This window comes from Cherax quadricarinatus, chromosome 58, assembly GCF_038502225.1.
Source record: "Cherax quadricarinatus isolate ZL_2023a chromosome 58, ASM3850222v1, whole genome shotgun sequence".
Taxonomy (NCBI): domain Eukaryota; kingdom Metazoa; phylum Arthropoda; class Malacostraca; order Decapoda; family Parastacidae; genus Cherax; species Cherax quadricarinatus.
Genome location: NC_091349.1, coordinates 5,777,924 through 5,799,176, shown reverse-complemented (window position 1 = coordinate 5,799,176; position 21,253 = coordinate 5,777,924). Strand labels below are relative to the sequence as shown.

The window sequence follows — 21,253 nt, the reverse complement described above, 5'->3', positions numbered from 1 at the left end:
TCACCCCCTCATCTCCCCAGCAACACTTCGTATGAGTCATCTAGGATCTGGCTGCTTTAATATTCTATCGACCCATAGTAGCACCCGGCTAAGACATTCCTCCCCTCCCCTGCTTCCCCTCCTGCCATCAATCCCCTTTCTCCATCCCCTTCTCCCCTCCCTCACTCTTCAACCCCTTCACTTATCTCTTCTCCATTCCCCCTTCCAGTCTTACACATATCCTCCCTCCAACACCCTCCTGTCCCACCCCTGTAATTCTTTTACCTATACCATCTCAGATTTATTAATTACCATATTTTCCGGCATATAAGGCGCGCTTTTTTCCCTCAAAAAGTATTGGAAAATCAGCCTGCGCCTTATATGCTCAAGCTTGGACTCAAGGCTTTGGGTTGCGTTTTATCAGCATATATGATTCCTATCATAACAATTTTTAAATCGGGTGGAGGGGGTAAGCCAGTGGAAGGCCTCAGTCAGATGACCAACAGCTCCTGCTGCGGGTCATCATTTAACTAAGACCAGCATCAGGAAACACTTATATTGTGTCCTGACCAACCTGACCTAACCTAAGCTTCAGCAGTTGTTCACTAACATTACGTTACACCTGCTTCTGCCTAGAAACACGGTCTTATATGCTCGTGTGTCTTACATACTTAAGATACTGTGAGATTTGCATCCACAGAGTCTAGAGTATATGAGTATTATTCTGTCTTTAAGATGTGTCAGCCATTACAGAATATGGTCCTTCAAAAGAGGCATAATTGCATTACCTCACAGAAAATAATACACCATTTTAAAAAAAATTTCGCACCTGAAGACTTCAGTAATGTCCCAACCTTTTCTTAAGTAGGACACATCAGTGTTGGAGGGTTTGAAGCCGATCAGAAGAGACATTCTCAAGTTACCATTAGGAAAATAAATAAAAGAATAATCTATATAAACTCGACAAGAGGTCTCCCGTACATGCTTATAGTTTAATAAATTATTTCTCTGGTTGCTATTGAAATTTGAAGTCGATCGGGTGAGACGTTCTCAAGTTATGAGAAAAAAACTTTAAAAAAAAAAAAACTCAGCCAGCCATTTAAAGGTATTTCTTCAGGGTTACCTAATCAGTATATATATATATATATATATATATATATATATATATATATATATATATATATATATATATATATATATATATATATATGCATGCATGCAAGACAAGCCACGAGGGGGGTGGAAGTCTTTAGCTCAAGTACTTTCACACTTCTTAGTGCATCATCAGGAGCTATGCAATGTTGCAAGGCAGCAACTAAAGCAAGGGTAGTTTTCTCAGAGTAGCGTAGTGCAGATGTGTCACCTGCATTACGCTACTCTGAGAAAACTCCCCTTGCTTTAGTTGCTGCCTTGCAACATTGCATAGCTCCTGATGATGCACTAAGAAGTGTGAAAGTACTTGAGTTACAGATTCCCCCCCCCCCCCGTGGCTTGTTTTGCATAGTTAAGATCGTCTGTCTGCGATTGTTTATATATATATATATATATATATATATATATATATATATATATATATATATATATATATATATATATATAAACACACACACACACACACACACACACACACACACAATAGCTGAGGAAAAACAAGAGGCAGCAGTGGGGGGTCACAGTAGTTGGAACTGAGAAACACCATCTTTAATGTGGCCAAAATGACCTCGTAAGATGTAAGATGCTGCAGTGACGTCAGTAATTAACTCAAAGACAGTGAAGCACTGCTGTGAAAGGGTTTGAAAGATGTTGGATCTGATACAAAGTGGGAGACATCACGGTTGCTGTTTGCTGATGACACTTCTTCCGGGAGATTATGAAAACAAGCTTTGGAGGTTGGTGAGTGAATTTGGGAGAGTGTAAAAGAAGGAAATTACAAGTGAATGTACAGAAGAGCAGTGTGATGAGAGTAACAAAAATTCTAGACAGTGATAGAATGAATATCAGATTAGAGGGAATATGGAGGAAGTTGATGTATCTAGATATTTGGAAGTGATGTGACATGTCAGCAACTGCTTCTGCAAGTCAAACTGTAGGATAGGTGAGCGGGGCTAAAGAAACATGATGTGTTCAGGTAACTGTGGAGAGGAAAAGAAAAAGAATAATTTTATCAGTGGATGCGAAAATGGGGATGTCCGAGAATAATAGTACCAGGAAAACTTTATGTGGATGTGAGGAGGCGTGGGATTTGAACATTGCAGCGAGGAGGAGGCTACAGACAGCGGAGCTCTCATATATATATATATATATATATATATATATATATATATATATATATATATATATATATATATATATATATATATGTGTGTGTGTGTGTGTGTGTGTGTGTGTGTGTGTGTGTGTGTGTGTGTGTGTGTGTGTGTAAATATATATATTGGACTGCTGGACTGCTAACCACAATTTTATTTATGAAATATTTAATGTGGCAGATGTTGCAAGTGTATGGTGTAGGAGGTAGGTTACTGAAACCAGTGAAGAGTTTTTACGAGGATAGTGAGGCTCAAGTTAGAGTATGTAGGAAAGAGGGAAATTATTTCCCAGTAAAAGTAGGCCTTAGACAAGGATATGTGACGTCACCGTGGTTGTTTAATATATTTAGAGATGGGGTTGTAAGAGAAGTAAATGCGAGGGTCTTGGCAAGAGGCGTGGAGTTAAAAGATAAAGAATCACACATAAAGTGGGAGTTGTCACAGTTGCTCTTTGCTGATGACACTGTGCTCTTGGGAGATTCTGAAGAGAAGTTGCAGAGATTGGTGGATGAATTTGGTAGGGTGTGCAAAAGAAGAAAATTAAAAGTGAATACAGGAAAGAGTAAGGTAATGAGGATAACAAAAAGATTAGGTGATGAAAGATTGGATATCAGATTGGAGGGAGAGAGTATGGAGGAGGTGAATGTATTCAGATATTTGGGAGTGGACGTGTCAGCGGATGGGTCTATAAAAGATGAGGTGAATCATAGAATTGATGAGGGGAAAAGGGTGAGTGGTGCACTTAGGAGTCTGTGGAGACAAAGAACTTTGTCCTTGGAGGCAAAGAGGGGAATGTATGAGAGTATAGTTTTACCAATGCTCTTATATGGGTGTGAAGCATGGGTGATGAATGTTGCAGCGAGGAGAAGGCTGGAGGCAGTGGAGATGTCATGTCTGAGGGCAATGTGTGGTGTGAATATAATGCAGAGAATTCGTAGTTTGGAAGTTAGGAGGAGGTGCGGGATTACCAAAACTGTTGTCCAGAGGGCTGAGGAAGGGTTGTTGAGGTGGTTCGGACATGTAGAGAGAATGGAGCGAAACAGAGTGACTTCAAGAGTGTATCAGTCTGTAGTGGAAGGAAGGCGGGGTAGGGGTCGGCCTAGGAAAGGTTGGAGGGAGGGGGTAAAGGAGGTTTTGTGTGTGAGGGGCTTGGACTTCCAGCAGGCATGCGTGAGCGTGTTTGATAGGAGTGAATGGAGACAAATTATTTTTAATACTTGACGTGCTGTTGGAGTGTGAGCAAAGTAACATTTATGAAGGGGTTCAGGGAAACCGGCAGGCTGGACTTGAGTCCTGGAGATGGGAAGTACAGTGCCTGCACTCTGAAGGAGGGGTGTTAATGTTGCAGTTTAAAAACTGTAGTGTAAAGCACCCTTCTGGCAAGACAGTGATGGAGTGAATGATGGTGAAAGTTTTTCTTTTTCGGGCCACCCTGCCTTGGTGGGAATCGGCCAGTGTGATAATAATAATAATAATATTTAAGGATTTAAACCGGATGTAACTGGCTCCCTGATGCTAGTGAAGGTCACTTGATGCCAGTCAGTGACTGGCACTGACTGGCACTAACTGTCACTGACTGGTACTGACTGGCACTGACTGGCACTGTTCTCTCCTTGCATTATGACTCAGTACAACCCCCCCCCCCAACTACCATTCCCCTGGCACTTTATTATTATCCTTACGGGTTTAGCTTTTCCTTATGAATATATTGATTTGGAATTATGATTGTGTATACACTGACATACACCTCACAGTGTGTATACACTGACATACACCTCACAGTGTGTATACACTGACATACACCTCACAGTGTGTATACACTGACATACACCTCACAGTGTGTATACACTGACATACACCTCACAGTGTGTATACACTGACATACACCTCACAGTGTGTATACACTGACATACACCTCACAGTGTGTATACACTGACATACGCCTCACAGTGTGTATACACTGACATACACCTCACAGTGTGTATACACTAACATACACCTCACAGTGTGTATACACTAACATACACCTCACAGTGTGTATACACTAACATACACCTCACAGTGTGTATACACTAACATACACCTCACAGTGTGTATACACTAACATACACCTCACAGTGTGTATACACTAACATACACCTCACAGTGTGTATACACTAACATACACCTCACAGTGTGTATACACTAACATACACCTCACAGTGTGTATACACTGACATACACCTCACAGTGTGTATACACTGACATACACCTCACAGTGTGTATACACTAACATACACCTCACAGTGTGTATACACTAACATACACCTCACAGTGTGTATACACTGACATACACCTCACAGTGTGTATACACTAACATACACCTCACAGTGTGTATACACTGACATACACCTCACAGTGTGTATACACTAACATACACCTCACAGTGTGTATACACTGACATACACCTCACAGTGTGTATACACTGACATACACCTCACAGTGTGTATACACTGACATACACCTCACAGTGTGTATACACTGACATACACATCACAGTGTGTATACACTGACATACACCTCACAGTGTGTATACACTGACATACACCTCACAGTGTGTATACACTGACATACACCTCACAGTGTGTATACACTGACATACACCTCACAGTGTGTATACACTAACATACACCTCACAGTGTGTATACACTGACATACACCTCACAGTGTGTATACACTGACATACACCTCACAGTGTGTATACACTAACATACACCTCACAGTGTGTATACACTGACATACACCTCACAGTGTGTATACACTGACATACACCTCACAGTGTGTATACACTAACATACACCTCACAGTGTGTATACACTGACATACACCTCACAGTGTGTATACACTGACATACACCTCACAGTGTGTATACACTGACATACACCTCACAGTGTGTATACACTAACATACACCTCACAGTGTGTATACACTAACATACACCTCACAGTGTGTATACACTAACATACACCTCACAGTGTGTATACACTAACATACACCTCACAGTGTGTATACACTGACATACACCTCACAGTGTGTATACACTGACATACACCTCACAGTGTGTATACACTGACATACACCTCACAGTGTGTATACACTAACATACACCTCACAGTGTGTATACACTAACATACACCTCACAGTGTGTATACTCTGACATACACCTCACAGTGTGTATACACTGACATACACCTCACAGTGTGTATACACTGACATACACCTCACAGTGTGTATACACTAACATACACCTCACAGTGTGTATACACTGACATACACCTCACAGTGTGTATACACTAACATACACCTCACAGTGTGTATACACTGACATACACCTCACAGTGTGTATACACTGACATACACCTCACAGTGTGTATACACTAACATACACCTCACAGTGTGTATACACTGACATACACCTCACAGTGTGTATACACTGACATACACCTCACAGTGTGTATACACTGACATACACCTCACAGTGTGTATACACTGACATACACCTCACAGTGTGTATACACTAACATACACCTCACAGTGTGTATACACTGACATACACCTCACAGTGTGTATACACTAACATACACCTCACAGTGTGTATACACTGACATATACCTCACAGTGTGTATACACTAACATACACCTCACAGTGTGTATACACTGACATACACCTCACAGTGTGTATACACTGACATACACCTCACAGTGTGTATACACTGACATACACCTCACAGTGTGTATACACTGACATACTCCTCACAGTGTGTATACACTGACATACACCTCACAGTGTGTATACACTGACATACACCTCACAGTGTGTATACACTGACATACACCTCACAGTGTGTATACACTAACATACACCTCACAGTGTGTATACACTGACATACACCTCACAGTGTGTATACACTGACATACACCTCACAGTGTGTATACACTGACATACACCTCACAGTGTGTATACACTGACATACACCTCACAGTGTGTATACACTAACATACACCTCACAGTGTGTATACACTGACATACACCTCACAGTGTGTATACACTGACATACACCTCACAGTGTGTATACACTGACATACACCTCACAGTGTGTATACACTGACATACACCTCACAGTGTGTATACACTAACATACACCTCACAGTGTGTATACACTGACATACACCTCACAGTGTGTATACACTAACATACACCTCACAGTGTGTATACACTGACATACACCTCACAGTGTGTATACACTAACATACACCTCACAGTGTGTATACACTGACATACACCTCACAGTGTGTATACACTGACATACACCTCACAGTGTGTATACACTGACATACACCTCACAGTGTGTATACACTGACATACTCCTCACAGTGTGTATACACTGACATACACCTCACAGTGTGTATACACTGACATACACCTCACAGTGTGTATACACTGACATACACCTCACAGTGTGTATACACTAACATACACCTCACAGTGTGTATACACTGACATACACCTCACAGTGTGTATACACTGACATACACCTCACAGTGTGTATACACTGACATACACCTCACAGTGTGTATACACTGACATACACCTCACAGTGTGTATACACTAACATACACCTCACAGTGTGTATACACTGACATACACCTCACAGTGTGTATACACTGACATACACCTCACAGTGTGTATACACTGACATACACCTCACAGTGTGTATACACTGACATACACCTCACAGTGTGTATACACTAACATACACCTCACAGTGTGTATACACTGACATACACCTCACAGTGTGTATACACTAACATACACCTCACAGTGTGTATACACTGACATATACCTCACAGTGTGTATACACTAACATACACCTCACAGTGTGTATACACTGACATACACCTCACAGTGTGTATACACTGACATACACCTCACAGTGTGTATACACTGACATACACCTCACAGTGTGTATACACTGACATACTCCTCACAGTGTGTATACACTGACATACACCTCACAGTGTGTATACACTGACATACACCTCACAGTGTGTATACACTGACATACACCTCACAGTGTGTATACACTAACATACACCTCACACTGTGTATACACTGACATACACCTCACAGTGTGTATACACTGACATACACCTCACAGTGTGTATACTGACATACACCTCACAGTGTGTATACACTGACATACACCTCACAGTGTGTATACACTAACATACACCTCACAGTGTGTATACACTAACATACACCTCACAGTGTGTATACACTGACATACACCTCACAGTGTGTATACACTGACATACACCTCACAGTGTGTATACACTAACATACACCTCACAGTGTGTATACACTGACATACACCTCACAGTGTGTATACACTGACATACACCTCACAGTGTGTATACACTAACATACACCTCACAGTGTGTATACACTGACATACACCTCACAGTGTGTATACACTGACATACACCTCACAGTGTGTATACACTGACATACACCTCACAGTGTGTATACACTAACATACACCTCACAGTGTGTATACACTAACATACACCTCACAGTGTGTATACACTGACATACACCTCACAGTGTGTATACACTGACATACACCTCACAGTGTGTATACACTGACATACACCTCACAGTGTGTATACACTGACATACACCTCACAGTGTGTATACACTGACATACACCTCACAGTGTGTATACACTGACATACACCTCACAGTGTGTATACACTGACATACACATACTGGGTGAATTTTTGTCTTTCATTTTTTCATTACGACTTTCACTGTGAGCTCAGCCTGGTGTGTTTGTTTTGTGAGGGACGGAAGGTAGGTGGGGGAGGGTAGGAAGAGGGGAAGGTAGGTGGGGGAGGGTAGGAAGAGGGGAAGGTAGGTGGGGTAGGGTAGGAAGAGGGGAAGGTAGGTGGGGGAGGGTAGGAAGAGGGGAAGGTAGGTGGGGGAGGGTAGGAAGAGGGGAAGGTAGGTGGGGTAGGGTAGGAAGAGGGGAAGGTAGGTGGGGGAGGGTAGGAAGAGGGGAAGGTAGGTGGGGGAGGGTAGGAAGAGGGGAAGGTAGGTGGGGGAGGGTAGGAAGAGGGGAAGGTAGGTGGGGTAGGGTAGGAAGAGGGGAAGGTAGGTGGGGGAGGGTAGGAAGAGGGGAAGGTAGGTGGGGGAGGGTAGGAAGAGGGGAAGGTAGGTGGGGTAGGGTAGGAAGAGGGGAAGGTAGGTGGGGGAGGGTAGGAAGAGGGGAAGGTAGGTGGGGGAGGGTAGGAAGAGGGGAAGGTAGGTGGGGGTAGGGTAGGAAGAGGGGAAGGTAGGTGGGGGAGGGTAGGAAGAGGGGAAGGTAGGTGGGGGAGGGTAGGAAGAGGGGAAGGTAGGTGGGGTAGGGTAGGAAGAGGGGAAGGTAGGTGGGGGAGGGTAGGAAGAGGGGAAGGTAGGTGGGGGAGGGTAGGAAGAGGGGAAGGTAGGTGGGGGAGGGTAGGAAGAGGGGAAGGTAGGTGGGGTAGGGTGAAGGTAGGTAGGGTAGGAAGAGGGGAAGGTAGGTGGGGGGAGGGGTAGGAAGAGGGGAAGGTCGGTGGGGTCGGGTAGGAAGAGGGGAAGGTAGGTGGGGTAGGGTAGGAAGAGGGGAAGGTAGGTGGGGGAGGGTAGGAAGAGGGGAAGGTAGGTGGGGGTAGGGTAGGAAGAGGGGAAGGTAGGTGGGGGTAGGGTAGGAAGAGGGGAAGGTAGGTGGGGGAGGGTAGGAAGAGGGGAAGGTAGGTGGGGTAGGGTAGGAAGAGGGGGAAGGTAGGTGGGGTAGGGTAGGAAGAGGGGAAGGTAGGTGGGGGAGGGTAGGAAGAGGGGAAAGGTAGGGTGGGGTAGGGTAGGAAGAGGGGAAGGTAGGTGGGGAGGGTAGGAAGAGGGGAAGGTAGGTGGGGGAGGGTAGGAAGAGGGGAAGGTAGGTGGGGGAGGGTAGGAAGAGGGGAAGGTAGGTGGGGGAGGGTAGGAAGAGGGGAAGGTAGGTGGGGGAGGGTAGGAAGAGGGGAAGGTAGGTGGGGGGAGGGTAGGAAGAGGGGGATGGTAGGTGGGGTTGGGTAGGAAGTGGGGAAGGTAGGTGGGGAGGGTAGGAAGAGGGGAAGGTAGGTGGGGGAGGGTAGGAAGAGGGGATGGTAGGTGGGGGAGGGTTGGAAGAGGGGAAGGTAGGTGGGGTAGGGTAGGAAGAGGGGAAGGTAGGTGGGGAGGGTAGGAAGAGGGGAAGGTAGGTGGGGGAGGGTAGGAAGAGGGGAAGGTAGGTGGGGGAGGGTAGGAAGAGGGGAAGGTAGGTGGGGGAGGGTTGGAAGAGGGGAAGGTAGGTGGGGTAGGGTGAAGGTAGGTAGGGTAGGAAGAGGGGAAGGTAGGTGGGGGAGGGTAGGAAGAGGGGAAGGTAGGTGGGGGAGGGTAGGAAGAGGGGAAGGTAGGTGGGGGAGGGTAGGAAGAGGGGAAGGTAGGTGGGGGAGGGTAGGAAGAGGGGAAGGTAGGTGGGGGAGGGTAGGAAGAGGGGAAGGTAGGTGGGGGAGGGTAGGAAGAGGGGAAGGTGGGTGGGGGGAGGGTAGGAAGAGGGGAAGGTAGGTGGGGGAGGGTAGGAAGAGGGGAAGGTAGGTGGGGGAGGGTAGGAAGAGGGGAAGGTAGGTGGGGGTAGGGTAGGAAGAGGGGAAGGTAGGTGGGGGAGGGTAGGAAGAGGGGAAGGTAGGTGGGGGAGGGTAGGACGAGGGGAAGGTAGGTGGGGTAGGGTAGGAAGAGGGGAAGGTAGGTGGGGGAGGGTAGGAAGAGGGGAAGGTAGGTGGGGGTAGGGTAGGAAGAGGGGAAGGTAGGTGGGGGTAGGGTAGGAAGAGGGGACGGTGGGTGGGGTAGGGTAGGAAGAGGGGAAGGTAGGTGGGGAAGGGTAGGAAGAGGGGAAGTAGGTGGGGGAGGGTAGGAAGAGGGGAAGGTAGGTGGGGTAGGGTCGGAAGAGGGGAAGGTAGGTGGGGGAGGGTAGGAAGAGGGGAAGGTAGGTGGGGTAGGGTAGGAAGAGGGGAAGGTAGGTGGGGGAGGGTAGGAAGAGGGGAAGGTAGGTGGGGGTAGGGTAGGAAGAGGGGAAGGTAGGTGGGGGGAGGGTAGGAAGAGGGGAAGGTAGGTGGGGTAGGGTAGGAAGAGGGGAAGGTAGGTGGGGTAGGGTAGGAAGAGGGGAAGGTAGGTGGGGTAGGGTAGGAAGAGGGGAAGGTAGGTGGGGTAGGGTAGGAAGAGGGGAAGGTAGGTGGGGTAGGGTAGGAAGAGGGGAAGGTAGGTGGGGGAGGGTAGGAAGAGGGGAAGGTAGGTGGGGAGGGTAGGAAGAGGGGAAGGTAGGTGGGGTAGGGTAGGAAGAGGGGAAGGTAGGTGGGGGAGGGTAGGAAGAGGGGAAGGTAGGTGGGGTAGGGTAGGAAGAGGGGAAGGTAGGTGGGGTAGGGTAGGAAGAGGGGAAGGTAGGTGGGGTAGGGTAGGAAGAGGGGAAGGTAGGTGGGGGAGGGTAGGAAGAGGGGAAGGTAGGTGGGGGAGGGTAGGAAGAGGGGAAGGTAGGTGGGGTAGGGTAGGAAGAGGGGAAGGTAGGTGGGGTAGGGTAGGAAGAGGGGAAGGTAGGTGGGGTAGGGTAGGAAGAGGGGAAGGTAGGTGGGGGAGGGTAGGAAGAGGGGAAGGTAGGTGGGGGTAGGGTAGGAAGAGGGGATGGTTGGTGGGGGTGGGTAGGAAGAGGGGAAGGTAGGTGGGGGAGGGTAGGAAGAGGGGAAGGTAGGTGGGGTAGGGTTGGAAGAGGGGAAGGTAGGTGGGGTAGGGTAGGAAGAGGGGAAGGTAGGTGGGGTAGGGTAGGAAGAGGGGAAGGTAGGTGGGGTAGGGTAGGAAGAGGGGAAGGTAGGTGGGGGAGGGTAGGAAGAGGGGAAGGTAGGTGGGGGAGGGTAGGAAGAGATGAAGGTAGGTGGGGGTAGGGTAGGAAGAGGGGAAGGTAGGTGGGGGTAGGGTAGGAAGAGGGGAAGGTAGGTGGGGGTAGGGTAGGAAGAGGGGAAGGTAGGTGGGGGTAGGGTAGGAAGAGGGGAAGGTAGGTGGGGGAGGGTAGGAAGAGGGGAAGGTAGGTGGGGTAGGGTAGGAAGAGGGGAAGGTAGGTGGGGGTAGGGTTGGAAGAGGGGAAGGTAGGTGGGGTAGGGTAGGAAGAGGGGAAGGTAGGTGGGGGTAGGGTTAGGAAGAGGGGAAGGTAGGTGGGGTTGGGTAGGAAGAGGGGAAGGTCGGTGGGGAGGGTAGGAAGAGGGGAAGGTAGGTGGGGGAGGGTAGGGAAGAGGGGAAGGTAGGTGGGGGGAGGGGTAGGAAGAGGATGAAGGTAGGTGGGGTAGGGTAGGAAGAGGGGGAAGGTAGGTGGGGGAGGGTAGGTAGGTGGGGGAGGGTAGGAAGAGGGGAAGGTAGGTGGGGAGGGGGAGGGTAGGAAGAGGGGAAGGTAGGTGGGGTAGGGTAGGAAGAGGGAAGGTAGGGTGGAAGGGGGAAGGTGGGTGGGGAGGGTAGGAAGAGAGAAGGTAGGGGGGTGGGGTGGGGAAGGGGAAGGGAAGGTGGGTGGGGGAGGGGAGGGTGGGAAGGGAAGAGGGAGGGGTGGGGAAGGGAGGGTGGGTGGGAGGGAGGGGAAGGTAGGTGGGGGAGGGTAGGAAGAGGGGAAGGTAGGTGGGGGAGGGTAGGAAGAGGGGAAGGTAGGTGGGGTAGGGTAGGAAGAGGGGAAGGTAGGTGGGGGAGGGTAGGAAGAGGGGAAGGTAGGTGGGGTAGGGTAGGAAGAGGGGAAGGTAGGTGGGGTAGGGTAGGAAGAGGGGAAGGTAGGTGGGGTAGGGTAGGAAGAGGGGAAGGTATGAGGGCAAGGGTAGCAAGAGGCGAAGGTGGGGAGGGGTGGGGTGGGAGGGATTGGGAGGAGGAAGGGGAAGGGGGTAAGGTGGGAGGGGTGGGAGGGTAAGGGAAGGGAGGTAAGGTGGGGTAGGGTGGGAAGAGGGAAGGTGGGTGGGGAGGGTGGAAGGGGAAGAGGGGAGGGGTAGGATGGGGTGGGGAGGGGTGGGAGGAAGGGGAAGGGGAAGGTGGGGGATTGGGGTAGGGGAAGAGGGAAGGTAGGTGGGGAGGGTGGGAAGGAAGGGGAAGGTAGGGGAGGGTGGGAAGGGGAGGGGTAGGGTGGGGTAGGGTAGGAAGGGGAAGGTAGGTGGGGTAGGGTGGGAAGGAGGGAAGGTAGGTGGGGAGGGGAGGGTGGGAAGGGGAGGTAGGTGGGGTGGGAAGGTGGGTAGAGGAAGAGGGGAAGGTGGGGTGGGGAGGGTAGGAAGGGAGGGGTAAGGTGGGGAGGGTGGGAGGGAGGTGGGGGGAGAGGAGGAAGGGAAGGTGGGGTGGGGTGGGGGAGGGTGGAAGAGGGGAAGGTAGGTGGGGGAGGGTAGGAAGAAGGGGAAGGTGGGAGGTGGGGAGGGAGGAAGAAGGGAAGGTGGGGTGGGGAGGGTTAAGGAAGGGGAAGGTAGGTGGGGTGGGGAGGGTTGGAAGAGGGAAGGTAGGTGGGGAGGGTAGGAAGAGGGAGGTGGGAGGGGTGGGGGAGGTGAGGGGAAGGTGGGTGGGGAGGGTAGGAAGGGGAAGGTGGGTGGGGAGGGTAGGAAGGGGAGGGAAGGTAGGTGGGGAGGGGTATGGAGGAAGGGGAGGAATAGGTGGGAGGGTGGGAAGGGGAGGATGGTGGGTGGGGAGGAGGTGGGGAAGGGTAGGTGGGAAGGGTAGGTGAGGGGAAGGTAGGGTGGGGAAGGAGGGGAAGGAGGAAGGGTAGGTGGGGGAGGGTAGGAAGAGGGGAAGGAAGGTGGGGGGAGGGTAGGAAGAGGGGAAGGTAGGTGGGGGAGGGTAGGAAGAGGGGAAGGTTGGTGGGGTAGGGTAGGAAGAGGGGAAGGAAGGTGGGGGAGGGTAGGAAGAGGGGAAGGTAGGTGGGGGAGGGTAGGAAGAGGGGAAGGTTGGTGGGGTAGGGTAGGAAGAGGGGAAGGAAGGTGGGGGGAGGGGTAGGAAGAGGGGAAGGAAGGTGGGGTCGGTTAGGAAGAGGGGAAGGTAGGTGGGGTAGGGTAGGAAGAGGGGAAGGTTGGTGGGGTAGGGTAGGAAGAGGGGAAGGTAGGTGGGGAGGGTAGGAAGAGGGGTAGGTAGGTGGGGGAGGGTAGGGAAGAGGGGAAGGTAGGTGGGGTAGGGTAGGAAGAGGGGATGGTTGGTGGGGTAGGGTAGGAAGAGGGGAAGGTAGGTGGGGAGGGTAGGAAGAGGGGAAGGTAGGTGGGGGAGGGTAGGAAGAGGGGAAGGTAGGTGGGGGAGGGTAGGAAGAGGGGAAGGTAGGTGGGGGAGGGTAGGAAGAGGGGAAGGTAGGTGGGGGAGGGTAGGAAGAGGGGAAGGTAGGTGGGGGAGGGTAGGAAGAGGGGAAGGTAGGTGGGGGAGGGTAGGAAGAGGGGAAGGTAGGTGGGGTAGGGTAGGAAGAGGGGAAGGTTGGTGGGGTAGGGTAGGAAGAGGGGAAGGTTGGTGGGGAGGGTAGGAAGAGGGGAAGGTAGGTGGGGGAGGGTAGGAAGAGGGGAAGGTAGGTGGGGGAGGGTAGGAAGAGGGGAAGGTAGGTGGGGGAGGGTAGGAAGAGGGGAAGGTAGGTGGGGTAGGGTAGGAAGAGGGGAAGGTAGGTGGGGAGGGTAGGAAGAGGGGAAGGTAGGTGGGGTAGGGTAGGAAGAGAGGAAGGAAGGTGGGGTAGGGTAGGAAGAGGGGAAGGAACGTGGGGTAGGGTAGGAAGAGGGGAAGGAACGTGGGGTAGGGTAGGAAGAGGGAAAGGTAGGTGGGGTAGGGTAGGAAGAGGGGAAGGAACGTGGGGTAGGGTAGGAAGAGGGAAAGGTAGGTGGGGTAGGGTAGGAAGAGGGGAAGGTAGGTGGGGTAGGGTAGGAAGAGGGGAAGGTTGGTGGGGTAGGGTAGGAAGAGGGTAAGGTTGGTGGGGTAGGGTAGGAAGAGGGGAAGGTTGGTGGGGTAGGGTAGGAAGAGGGGAAGGTAGGTGGGGGAGGGTAGGAAGAGGGGAAGGAAGGTGGGGTGGGGTAGGGTAGGAAGAGGGGAAGGTAGGTGGGGTAGGGTAGGAAGAGGGGAAGGAAGGTGGGGTGGGGTAGGGTAGGAAGAGGGGATGGTCGGTGGGGTAGGGTAGGAAGAGGGGAAGGTAGGTGGGGTAGGGTAGGAAGAGGGGAAGGTAGGTGGAGTAGGGTAGGAAAAGGGAAAGATAGGTGGGGTAAGGTAGGAAGAGAGGAAGGTAGGTGGGATAGGGTAGGAAGAGGGGAAGGAAGATTAGATAAATACATGAGGGGGTGTGGGTGGGTGTGAGTTAGACCTGACTAGCTTGTGCTGCTGGGTCTGGTGCCGTGCTCCTTGAGTGGAGGTGACCAGACTGGGTGGGTCATTGGGCTAATCCGGGGGAGGGGGACATGCACCTGCTCTGCATGGGTTAGTAGGCCTGTTGCAGTGTTCCTTCTTTCTTATGTTCTTATGTAAGGGGAAGGGAAGGAAGGTGGGGTAGGGTAGGAAGAGGGGAAGGAAATTGGAGTAAGGGGAGGGGAAGGAAGGTGTGGTAGGATAGGAAGATGGGAAGGAAGCTCGGGTAGAGTAGGAAGAGGGGAAGGAAGGTGGGGCAGTATAGGAAGAAGGGAAGGAAGGTGGAGTAGGATAGGAAGAGGGGAAGGAAGGTGGGGTAGAGTAGGAAGAGGGGAAGGAAGGTGGGGCAGTATAGGAAGAGGGGAAAGAAGGTAGGGTAGAGTAGGAAGAGGGGAAGGAAGGAGGGGAAGGAAAGGGGATGCAGTAGTAGGAGGGACAAGGGCAACAAGGGGAAACGAATGTATTCTTGTTTCTGAATTGTGAGTAAATCATACGTACATTTTTGTGTGTGTGTACTCACCTCTTAGCATCAACTACTTGTATTCAACTGTTTGTACTCACATACTTGTATTCATCTGTTTGTACAAACCTCCATATACTCACCTATTATTTACAGGCGCCATGTCAGGTTGAGCTGGAGAACTGGGTCAACAGCATTCACAGCGCCTGTGCTGCAGCCTTCGCCAGACACAGAGGCAAGACAGGCACGCTACACCTCCTTCAGGAAGAAATCTTCAGAATTGACAGAGCCATCGAATCGGTCAGTTGCATTCTCCTTATTTTTTAGCCATTACCAGGTGACATTGTTTTGAAACTCAGCACAACAGGAAATCTTGGCAAGGGACACTACCGTGTCCCCTTATTTTACACACACAGTAATAATAATGATCTTTATTTCTACAAATATATGTACAACATATACAGACCATAGCTCACATCTTTGACATACTATATAGAACGCCCCTTGTTATTACCTGGAGTTTACCTGGAGAGAGTTCCGGGGGTCAACGCCCCCGCAGCCCGGTCTGTGACCAGGCCTCCTGGTGGATCAGAGCCTGATCAACCAGGCTGTTGCTGCTGGCTGCACGCAAACCAACGTACGAGCCACAGCCCGGCTGATCAGGAACTGACTTTAGGTGCTTGTCCAGTGCCAGCTTGAAGACTGCCAGGGGTCTGTTGGTAATCCCCCTTATGTGTGCTGGGAGGCAGTTGAAAAGTCTCGGGCCCCTGACACTTATTGTATGGTCTCTTAACGTGCTAGTGACACCCCTGCTTTTCATTGGGGGGATGGTGCATCGTCTGCCAAGTCTTTTGCTTTCGTAGTGAGTGATTTTCGTGTGCAAGTTCGGTACTAGTCCCTCTAGGATTTTCCAGGTGTATATAATCATGTATCTCTCCCTCCTGCATTCCAGGGAATACAGGTTTAGGAACCTCAAGCGCTCCCAGTAATTGAGGTGTTTTATCTCCGTTATGCGCGCCGGGAAAGTTCTCTGTACATTCTCTAGGTCGGCAATTTCACCTGCCTTGAAAGGTGCTGTTAGTGTGCAGCAATACTCCAGCCTAGATAGAACAAGTGACCTGAAGAGTGTCATCATGGGCTTGGCCTCCCTAGTTTTGAAGGTTCTCATTATCCATCCTGTCATTTTTCTAGCAGATGCGATTGATACAATGTTATGGTCCTTGAAGGTGAGATCCTCCGACATGATCACTCCCAGGTCTTTGACGTTGGTGTTTTGCTCTATTTTGTGGCCAGAATTTGTTTTGTACTCTGATGAAGATTTAATTTCCTCATGTTTACCATATCTGAGTAATTGAAATTTCTCATCGTTGAACTTCATATTGTTTTCTGCAGCCCACTGAAAGATTTGGTTGATGTCCGCCTGGAGCCTTGCAGTGTCTGCAATGGAAGACACTGTCATGCAGATTCGGGTGTCATCTGCAAAGGAAGACACGGTGCTGTGGCTGACATCCTTGTCTATGTCGGATATGAGGATGAGGAACAAGATGGGAGCGAGTACTGTGCCTTGTGGAACAGAGCTTTTCACCGTAGCTGCCTTGGCCTTTTCTCTTTTGACGACTACTCTCTGTGTTCTGTTAGTGAGGAAATTATAGATCCATCGACCGACTTTTCCTGTTATTCCTTTAGCACGCATTTTGTGCGCTATTAAGCCATGGTCACACTTGTCGAAGGCTTTTGCAAAGTCTGTATATATTACATCTGCATTCTTTTTGTCTTCTAGTGCATTTAGGACCTTGTCGTAGTGATCCAATAGTTGAGACAGACAGGAGCGACCTGTTCTAAACCCATGTTGCCCTGGGTTGTGTAACTGATGGGTTTCTAGATGGGTGGTGATCTTGCTTCTTAGGATCCTTTCAAAGATTTTTATGATATGGGATGTTAGTGCTATTGGTCTGTAGTTCTTTGCTATTGCTTTACTTCCCCCTTTGTGGAGTGGGGCTATGTCTGTTGTTTTTAGTAACTGTGGGACGACCCCCGTGTCCATGCTCCCTCTCCATTGGATGGAAAAGGCTCGTGATAGGGGCTTCTTGCAGTTCTTGATGAACACAGAGTTCCATGAGTCTGGCCCTGGGGCAGAGTGCATGGGCATGTCATTTATCGCCTGTTCGAAGTCATTTGGAGTCAGGATAACATCGGATAGGCTTGTGTTAATCAAATATTGTGGCTCTCTCATAAAAAATTCATTTTGATCTTCGACTCTCAGTCTGGTTAGCGGCTTGCTAAAAACTGAGTCATATTGGGACTTGAGTAGCTCACTCATTTCCTTGCTGTCATCTGTGTAGGACCCATCTTGCAGAGCATTTTTGGCAAATTAGGTTAGTTTTATTCCTAGGATGTGACCTGCACCAGTCGACCAACACCCAGGTACCTACGTACTGTTAGGAGAACAGGGATAGCAGGTGTAAGGTGACTAACACCCAGGTACCTACTTACTGGATACCTGGAGTATACCTGGAGAGGGTTTTGGGGGTCAATGCCCCTGCGGCCTGGTCTGTGACCAAGCCTTCTGGTGGATCAGGACCTGATCAACCAGACTGTTACTGCTGGCCGCACGCGAACTACAGCCCGGCTGGTCAGGTACTAACTTTAGGTGTCTGTCCAGCGCCTTCTTGAACACAACCAGAGGTCTATTGGTAATCCCCTTTATGTATGGTGGGAGGCAGTCGAACAGTCGTGGGCCCCTGACACTTATCATGTTGTCTCTTTGCGTACGCATGGCACCCCTGCATTTCATTGGGAGGGGGGGGGGGAATGTTGCATCTCATGCCTAATCCTTTGCTTTCATAGGTAGTGATTTTTGTATGCAAATTTGGAACCAGTCCCTCTAGGATTTTCCAAGTACAGTGGACCCCCGCATAGCGACTTTAATCCGTGCAAGAGGGCTGATTGTTATGCGAAATGATCGGTATGCGAATGAATTTTCCCCATAAGAAATAATGGAAATCAAATTAATCCGTGCAAGACACCCAAAAGTATGAAAAAAAAAATTTTACCACATGAAATATACATTTTCCTACACACAAAAAGAAGGATACATGCACAATAGTAGAGTAGTACATGCACAGTATATATTGTGCATGTACTACTCTACTAAATGAAGAATAAATGACACTTACCTTTATTGAAGATGCAGCAATGACTGATGAGACACTGTGTCCTGGGAGTGCCTTTTCCTCCTGAGTACTGTAGGTCCTGTTTGGCATTTTCTTCCAGAACAGGCCTTATCACACTGTGTATGCCACTACGATTCTTAAATCTCTCAAACCAACCTTTGCTGGCTTTAAATTCACCAATATGAGCACTAGTTCCAGGCATTTTTCCCTGTTCACCTGGGTGTTAGTTGACTGGTGTGGGTTGCATCCTGGGAGACAAGATTAAGGACCCCAATGGAAATAAGTTAGACAGTCTTCGATGACACTGGCTTTTTTGGGTTATCCTGGGTGGCAAATCCTCTGGGGTTAATTGTTTCTTGGTATTCTCAATAAGCCACACCAACAATGGTGCTACAGCAGCAGCAGCAGCAGCTGACAGTGATACAGCAGCAGCAGACGATGCTACAGCAGCAGCAGACGGTACTACAGCAGCAGCAGACGGTACTACAACAGCAGCAGCAGCAGCTGACGGTGGTACAACAGCAGCAGCAGCTGACAGTGCTACAGCAGCAGCAGACGATGCTACAGCAGCAGCAGACGATGCTACAGCAGCAGCAGACAGTACTACAGTAGCAGCAGCAGCTGACGGTGGTACAACAGCAGCAGCAGCTGTACCACCAATAGTAGCGATGGTTGATTGGGGTTTATTATACAACCTGGCTAGCTCGGAGACACGCACTCCACTTTCATACTTATCAATGATCTTTTTCTTCATCTCTATAGTAATTCTCACCCTTATTGCTGTAGGGTTGGCACTAGAAGCTTTCTTGGGGCCCATGGTCACTTATTTTCCAGAAAAAATCACCAAAAACACTGTAATAATACGAAATGTTCCCATTGTATGCTTGGATGTTACCGCGGAGGCTGGCTGGTAAACAATGCCACTGGCGGCACATGTGAGGCTGGCTAAGGGCGCACATTGGATGCATCTCGGACGAAGAGCGGTGAGCGGGTTTTTGGGCGGTATGCGAGGCAAAAGTTTTGCGATAAAAGCAAGCGGTATGCGGATTGAACGGTATGCGATGCGTACGGTATGCGGGGGTCCACTGTATATATTATCATGTATCTTTCTCGCCTGGATTTCAGGGAATACAAATCAAGGGGCTTCAACCATTCCTAGTAATTTAGGTGCTTTATTGTACCTACATGTGCCATGAAAAGTTTTCTTTATATTCTCCAGGTTTACAATTTCACTTGCCTTGAAAGGGGCAGTTAGTGTACAGCAATGTTCCAGCCTAGAGAGAACAAGCAATTTGAAGAGAATCATCATAGGCTTGGCATCCCTAGTTTTGAAGGTTCTCATTACCCATCCTATCATTTTCCTGGCAGATGTGGTAGATACATTGTTGTCATCTTTGAAAGTGAGGTCCTCTGACATTATCACTCCCGAATCCTTCACATTAATTTTTCGCTCTATTGTGTGGGTGGAATTTGTTTTATACTCTGATACAGTTTTAATTTCCTTGAGTTTTCCATATGAGAGTAATTGAAATTTCTCTTTGTTGAACTTCATATTGTTTTCTGCAGCCCATTTAAAGATTTGGTTGATGTCCTCTTGGAGACTTGCAGTGTCTTTGATGGATGACACTGTCATGCAAACTCGGGTGTCATCCGCAAAGGAAGACACGGTGCTGTGGCTTACATCCCTGTCTGTGTCAGACATGAGGATGAGGAACAGGATGGAAGTGAGTACTATGCTGGGTGAACATTGACAGCAGGTATAAGGTGACTAACACCCAGGTACCTACTTACTGATAGTGAACAGGGACAGCAGGTGTCTTAAGGAAACATGTCCCAATGTTTCCACTCATACCAGGGATTGAACTATGGACCTCACTGTGTGAGCTGAGTGCACTACCAGTCGAGTTACCTGTGCATAGGAGAGAGAAGCTTGTAATAACGTTTTGATCCGACTTGGATCATTTACAAGTCATACTAGCACACAAAAGTGAGGGAGCTAGTACATATAGGAGAAGGGGACAGGGAAGGGACCAAGAGAGGAAGAAGGAAGGAAGTGGAGAAGTAGTTGTAGAGGTAATGCTGGTAGCATAAGTAGTACTAGAAGTAGTGACAGTGACATTGTGTAGTGACTTGACATTGTTTTGAAACTCGTCACAGGAGGAAATCTTAAAAAGCAACAGTACTATGCCATAGGCCGGGTTGGTTAGCTAATGGGGTTTCAGACCTGTAGATTACACGAGGGTTTAAGGCTGCACCATAACTATTAACACCACCAGACAAGGATACTGTAATCCCTAAAACAGGGATTAAGATAAACTCTCAGGATTCATATTGAAAGTAACACAGCTACTGTAACACACAGCTGCTCTAACAGTCAAAGGGATGTTAGGAAGTATTTCATCGGAGAGTTGCCAGGAAGTGGAAGAATCTAGAGAGTGAAGTAGTGGAGGCAGGATCCATACATAGCTTTAAGAGGAAGTACATACAATAGAGCTCATGGAGCAGGGAGTGTGTGTGGACCTAGTAGCAATCAGCGAAGAGGCAGGGCCAAGAGCTGTGGCTCTACCCCAGCAACCACAACTAGCTGAGTACACAGCTGCTGCAACACAACTGGAGTGAAGGACCATTCTCTCAGCTATTTTTTTCATTAAGTACAACCAATCAGGTATTTTCTTGGCACTCTTCCAGAGGTGGCACTCCAGGTCTTGGCACTGTGCCTTCAACTTTACAAAATCTGCCTTAGGGTCAAATGAAAAAAAATACAGGAAAGGCAATCAACTTTTATTATTACTCTTTATTAAATGTTTTAATATGCCATAATAAAAATTAAATAATAAAAAATCATGTCTTTTAATAATTATGGATGTTACTTTTATTCCTTTTTTTTTAAGTTGTATAC

The 21,253-nt window shown here is 49.0% G+C and overlaps 1 protein-coding gene across 24 annotated transcripts in view; it reads left to right on the top strand.

Moving 5' to 3' along the window:
* The window catches only part of sif (still life), a 1,051,963-nt gene that overhangs the window by 714,526 nt on the left and 316,184 nt on the right, over nt 1-21,253 (top strand). For all 24 annotated transcript variants that reach the window (XM_070097567.1, XM_070097564.1, XM_070097583.1 and 21 more), the window contains one exon: nt 15,338-15,481. In XM_070097567.1, the coding sequence (XP_069953668.1) occupies nt 15,338-15,481 (144 nt within the window). The remainder of the gene's footprint in view (nt 1-15,337; nt 15,482-21,253) is intronic.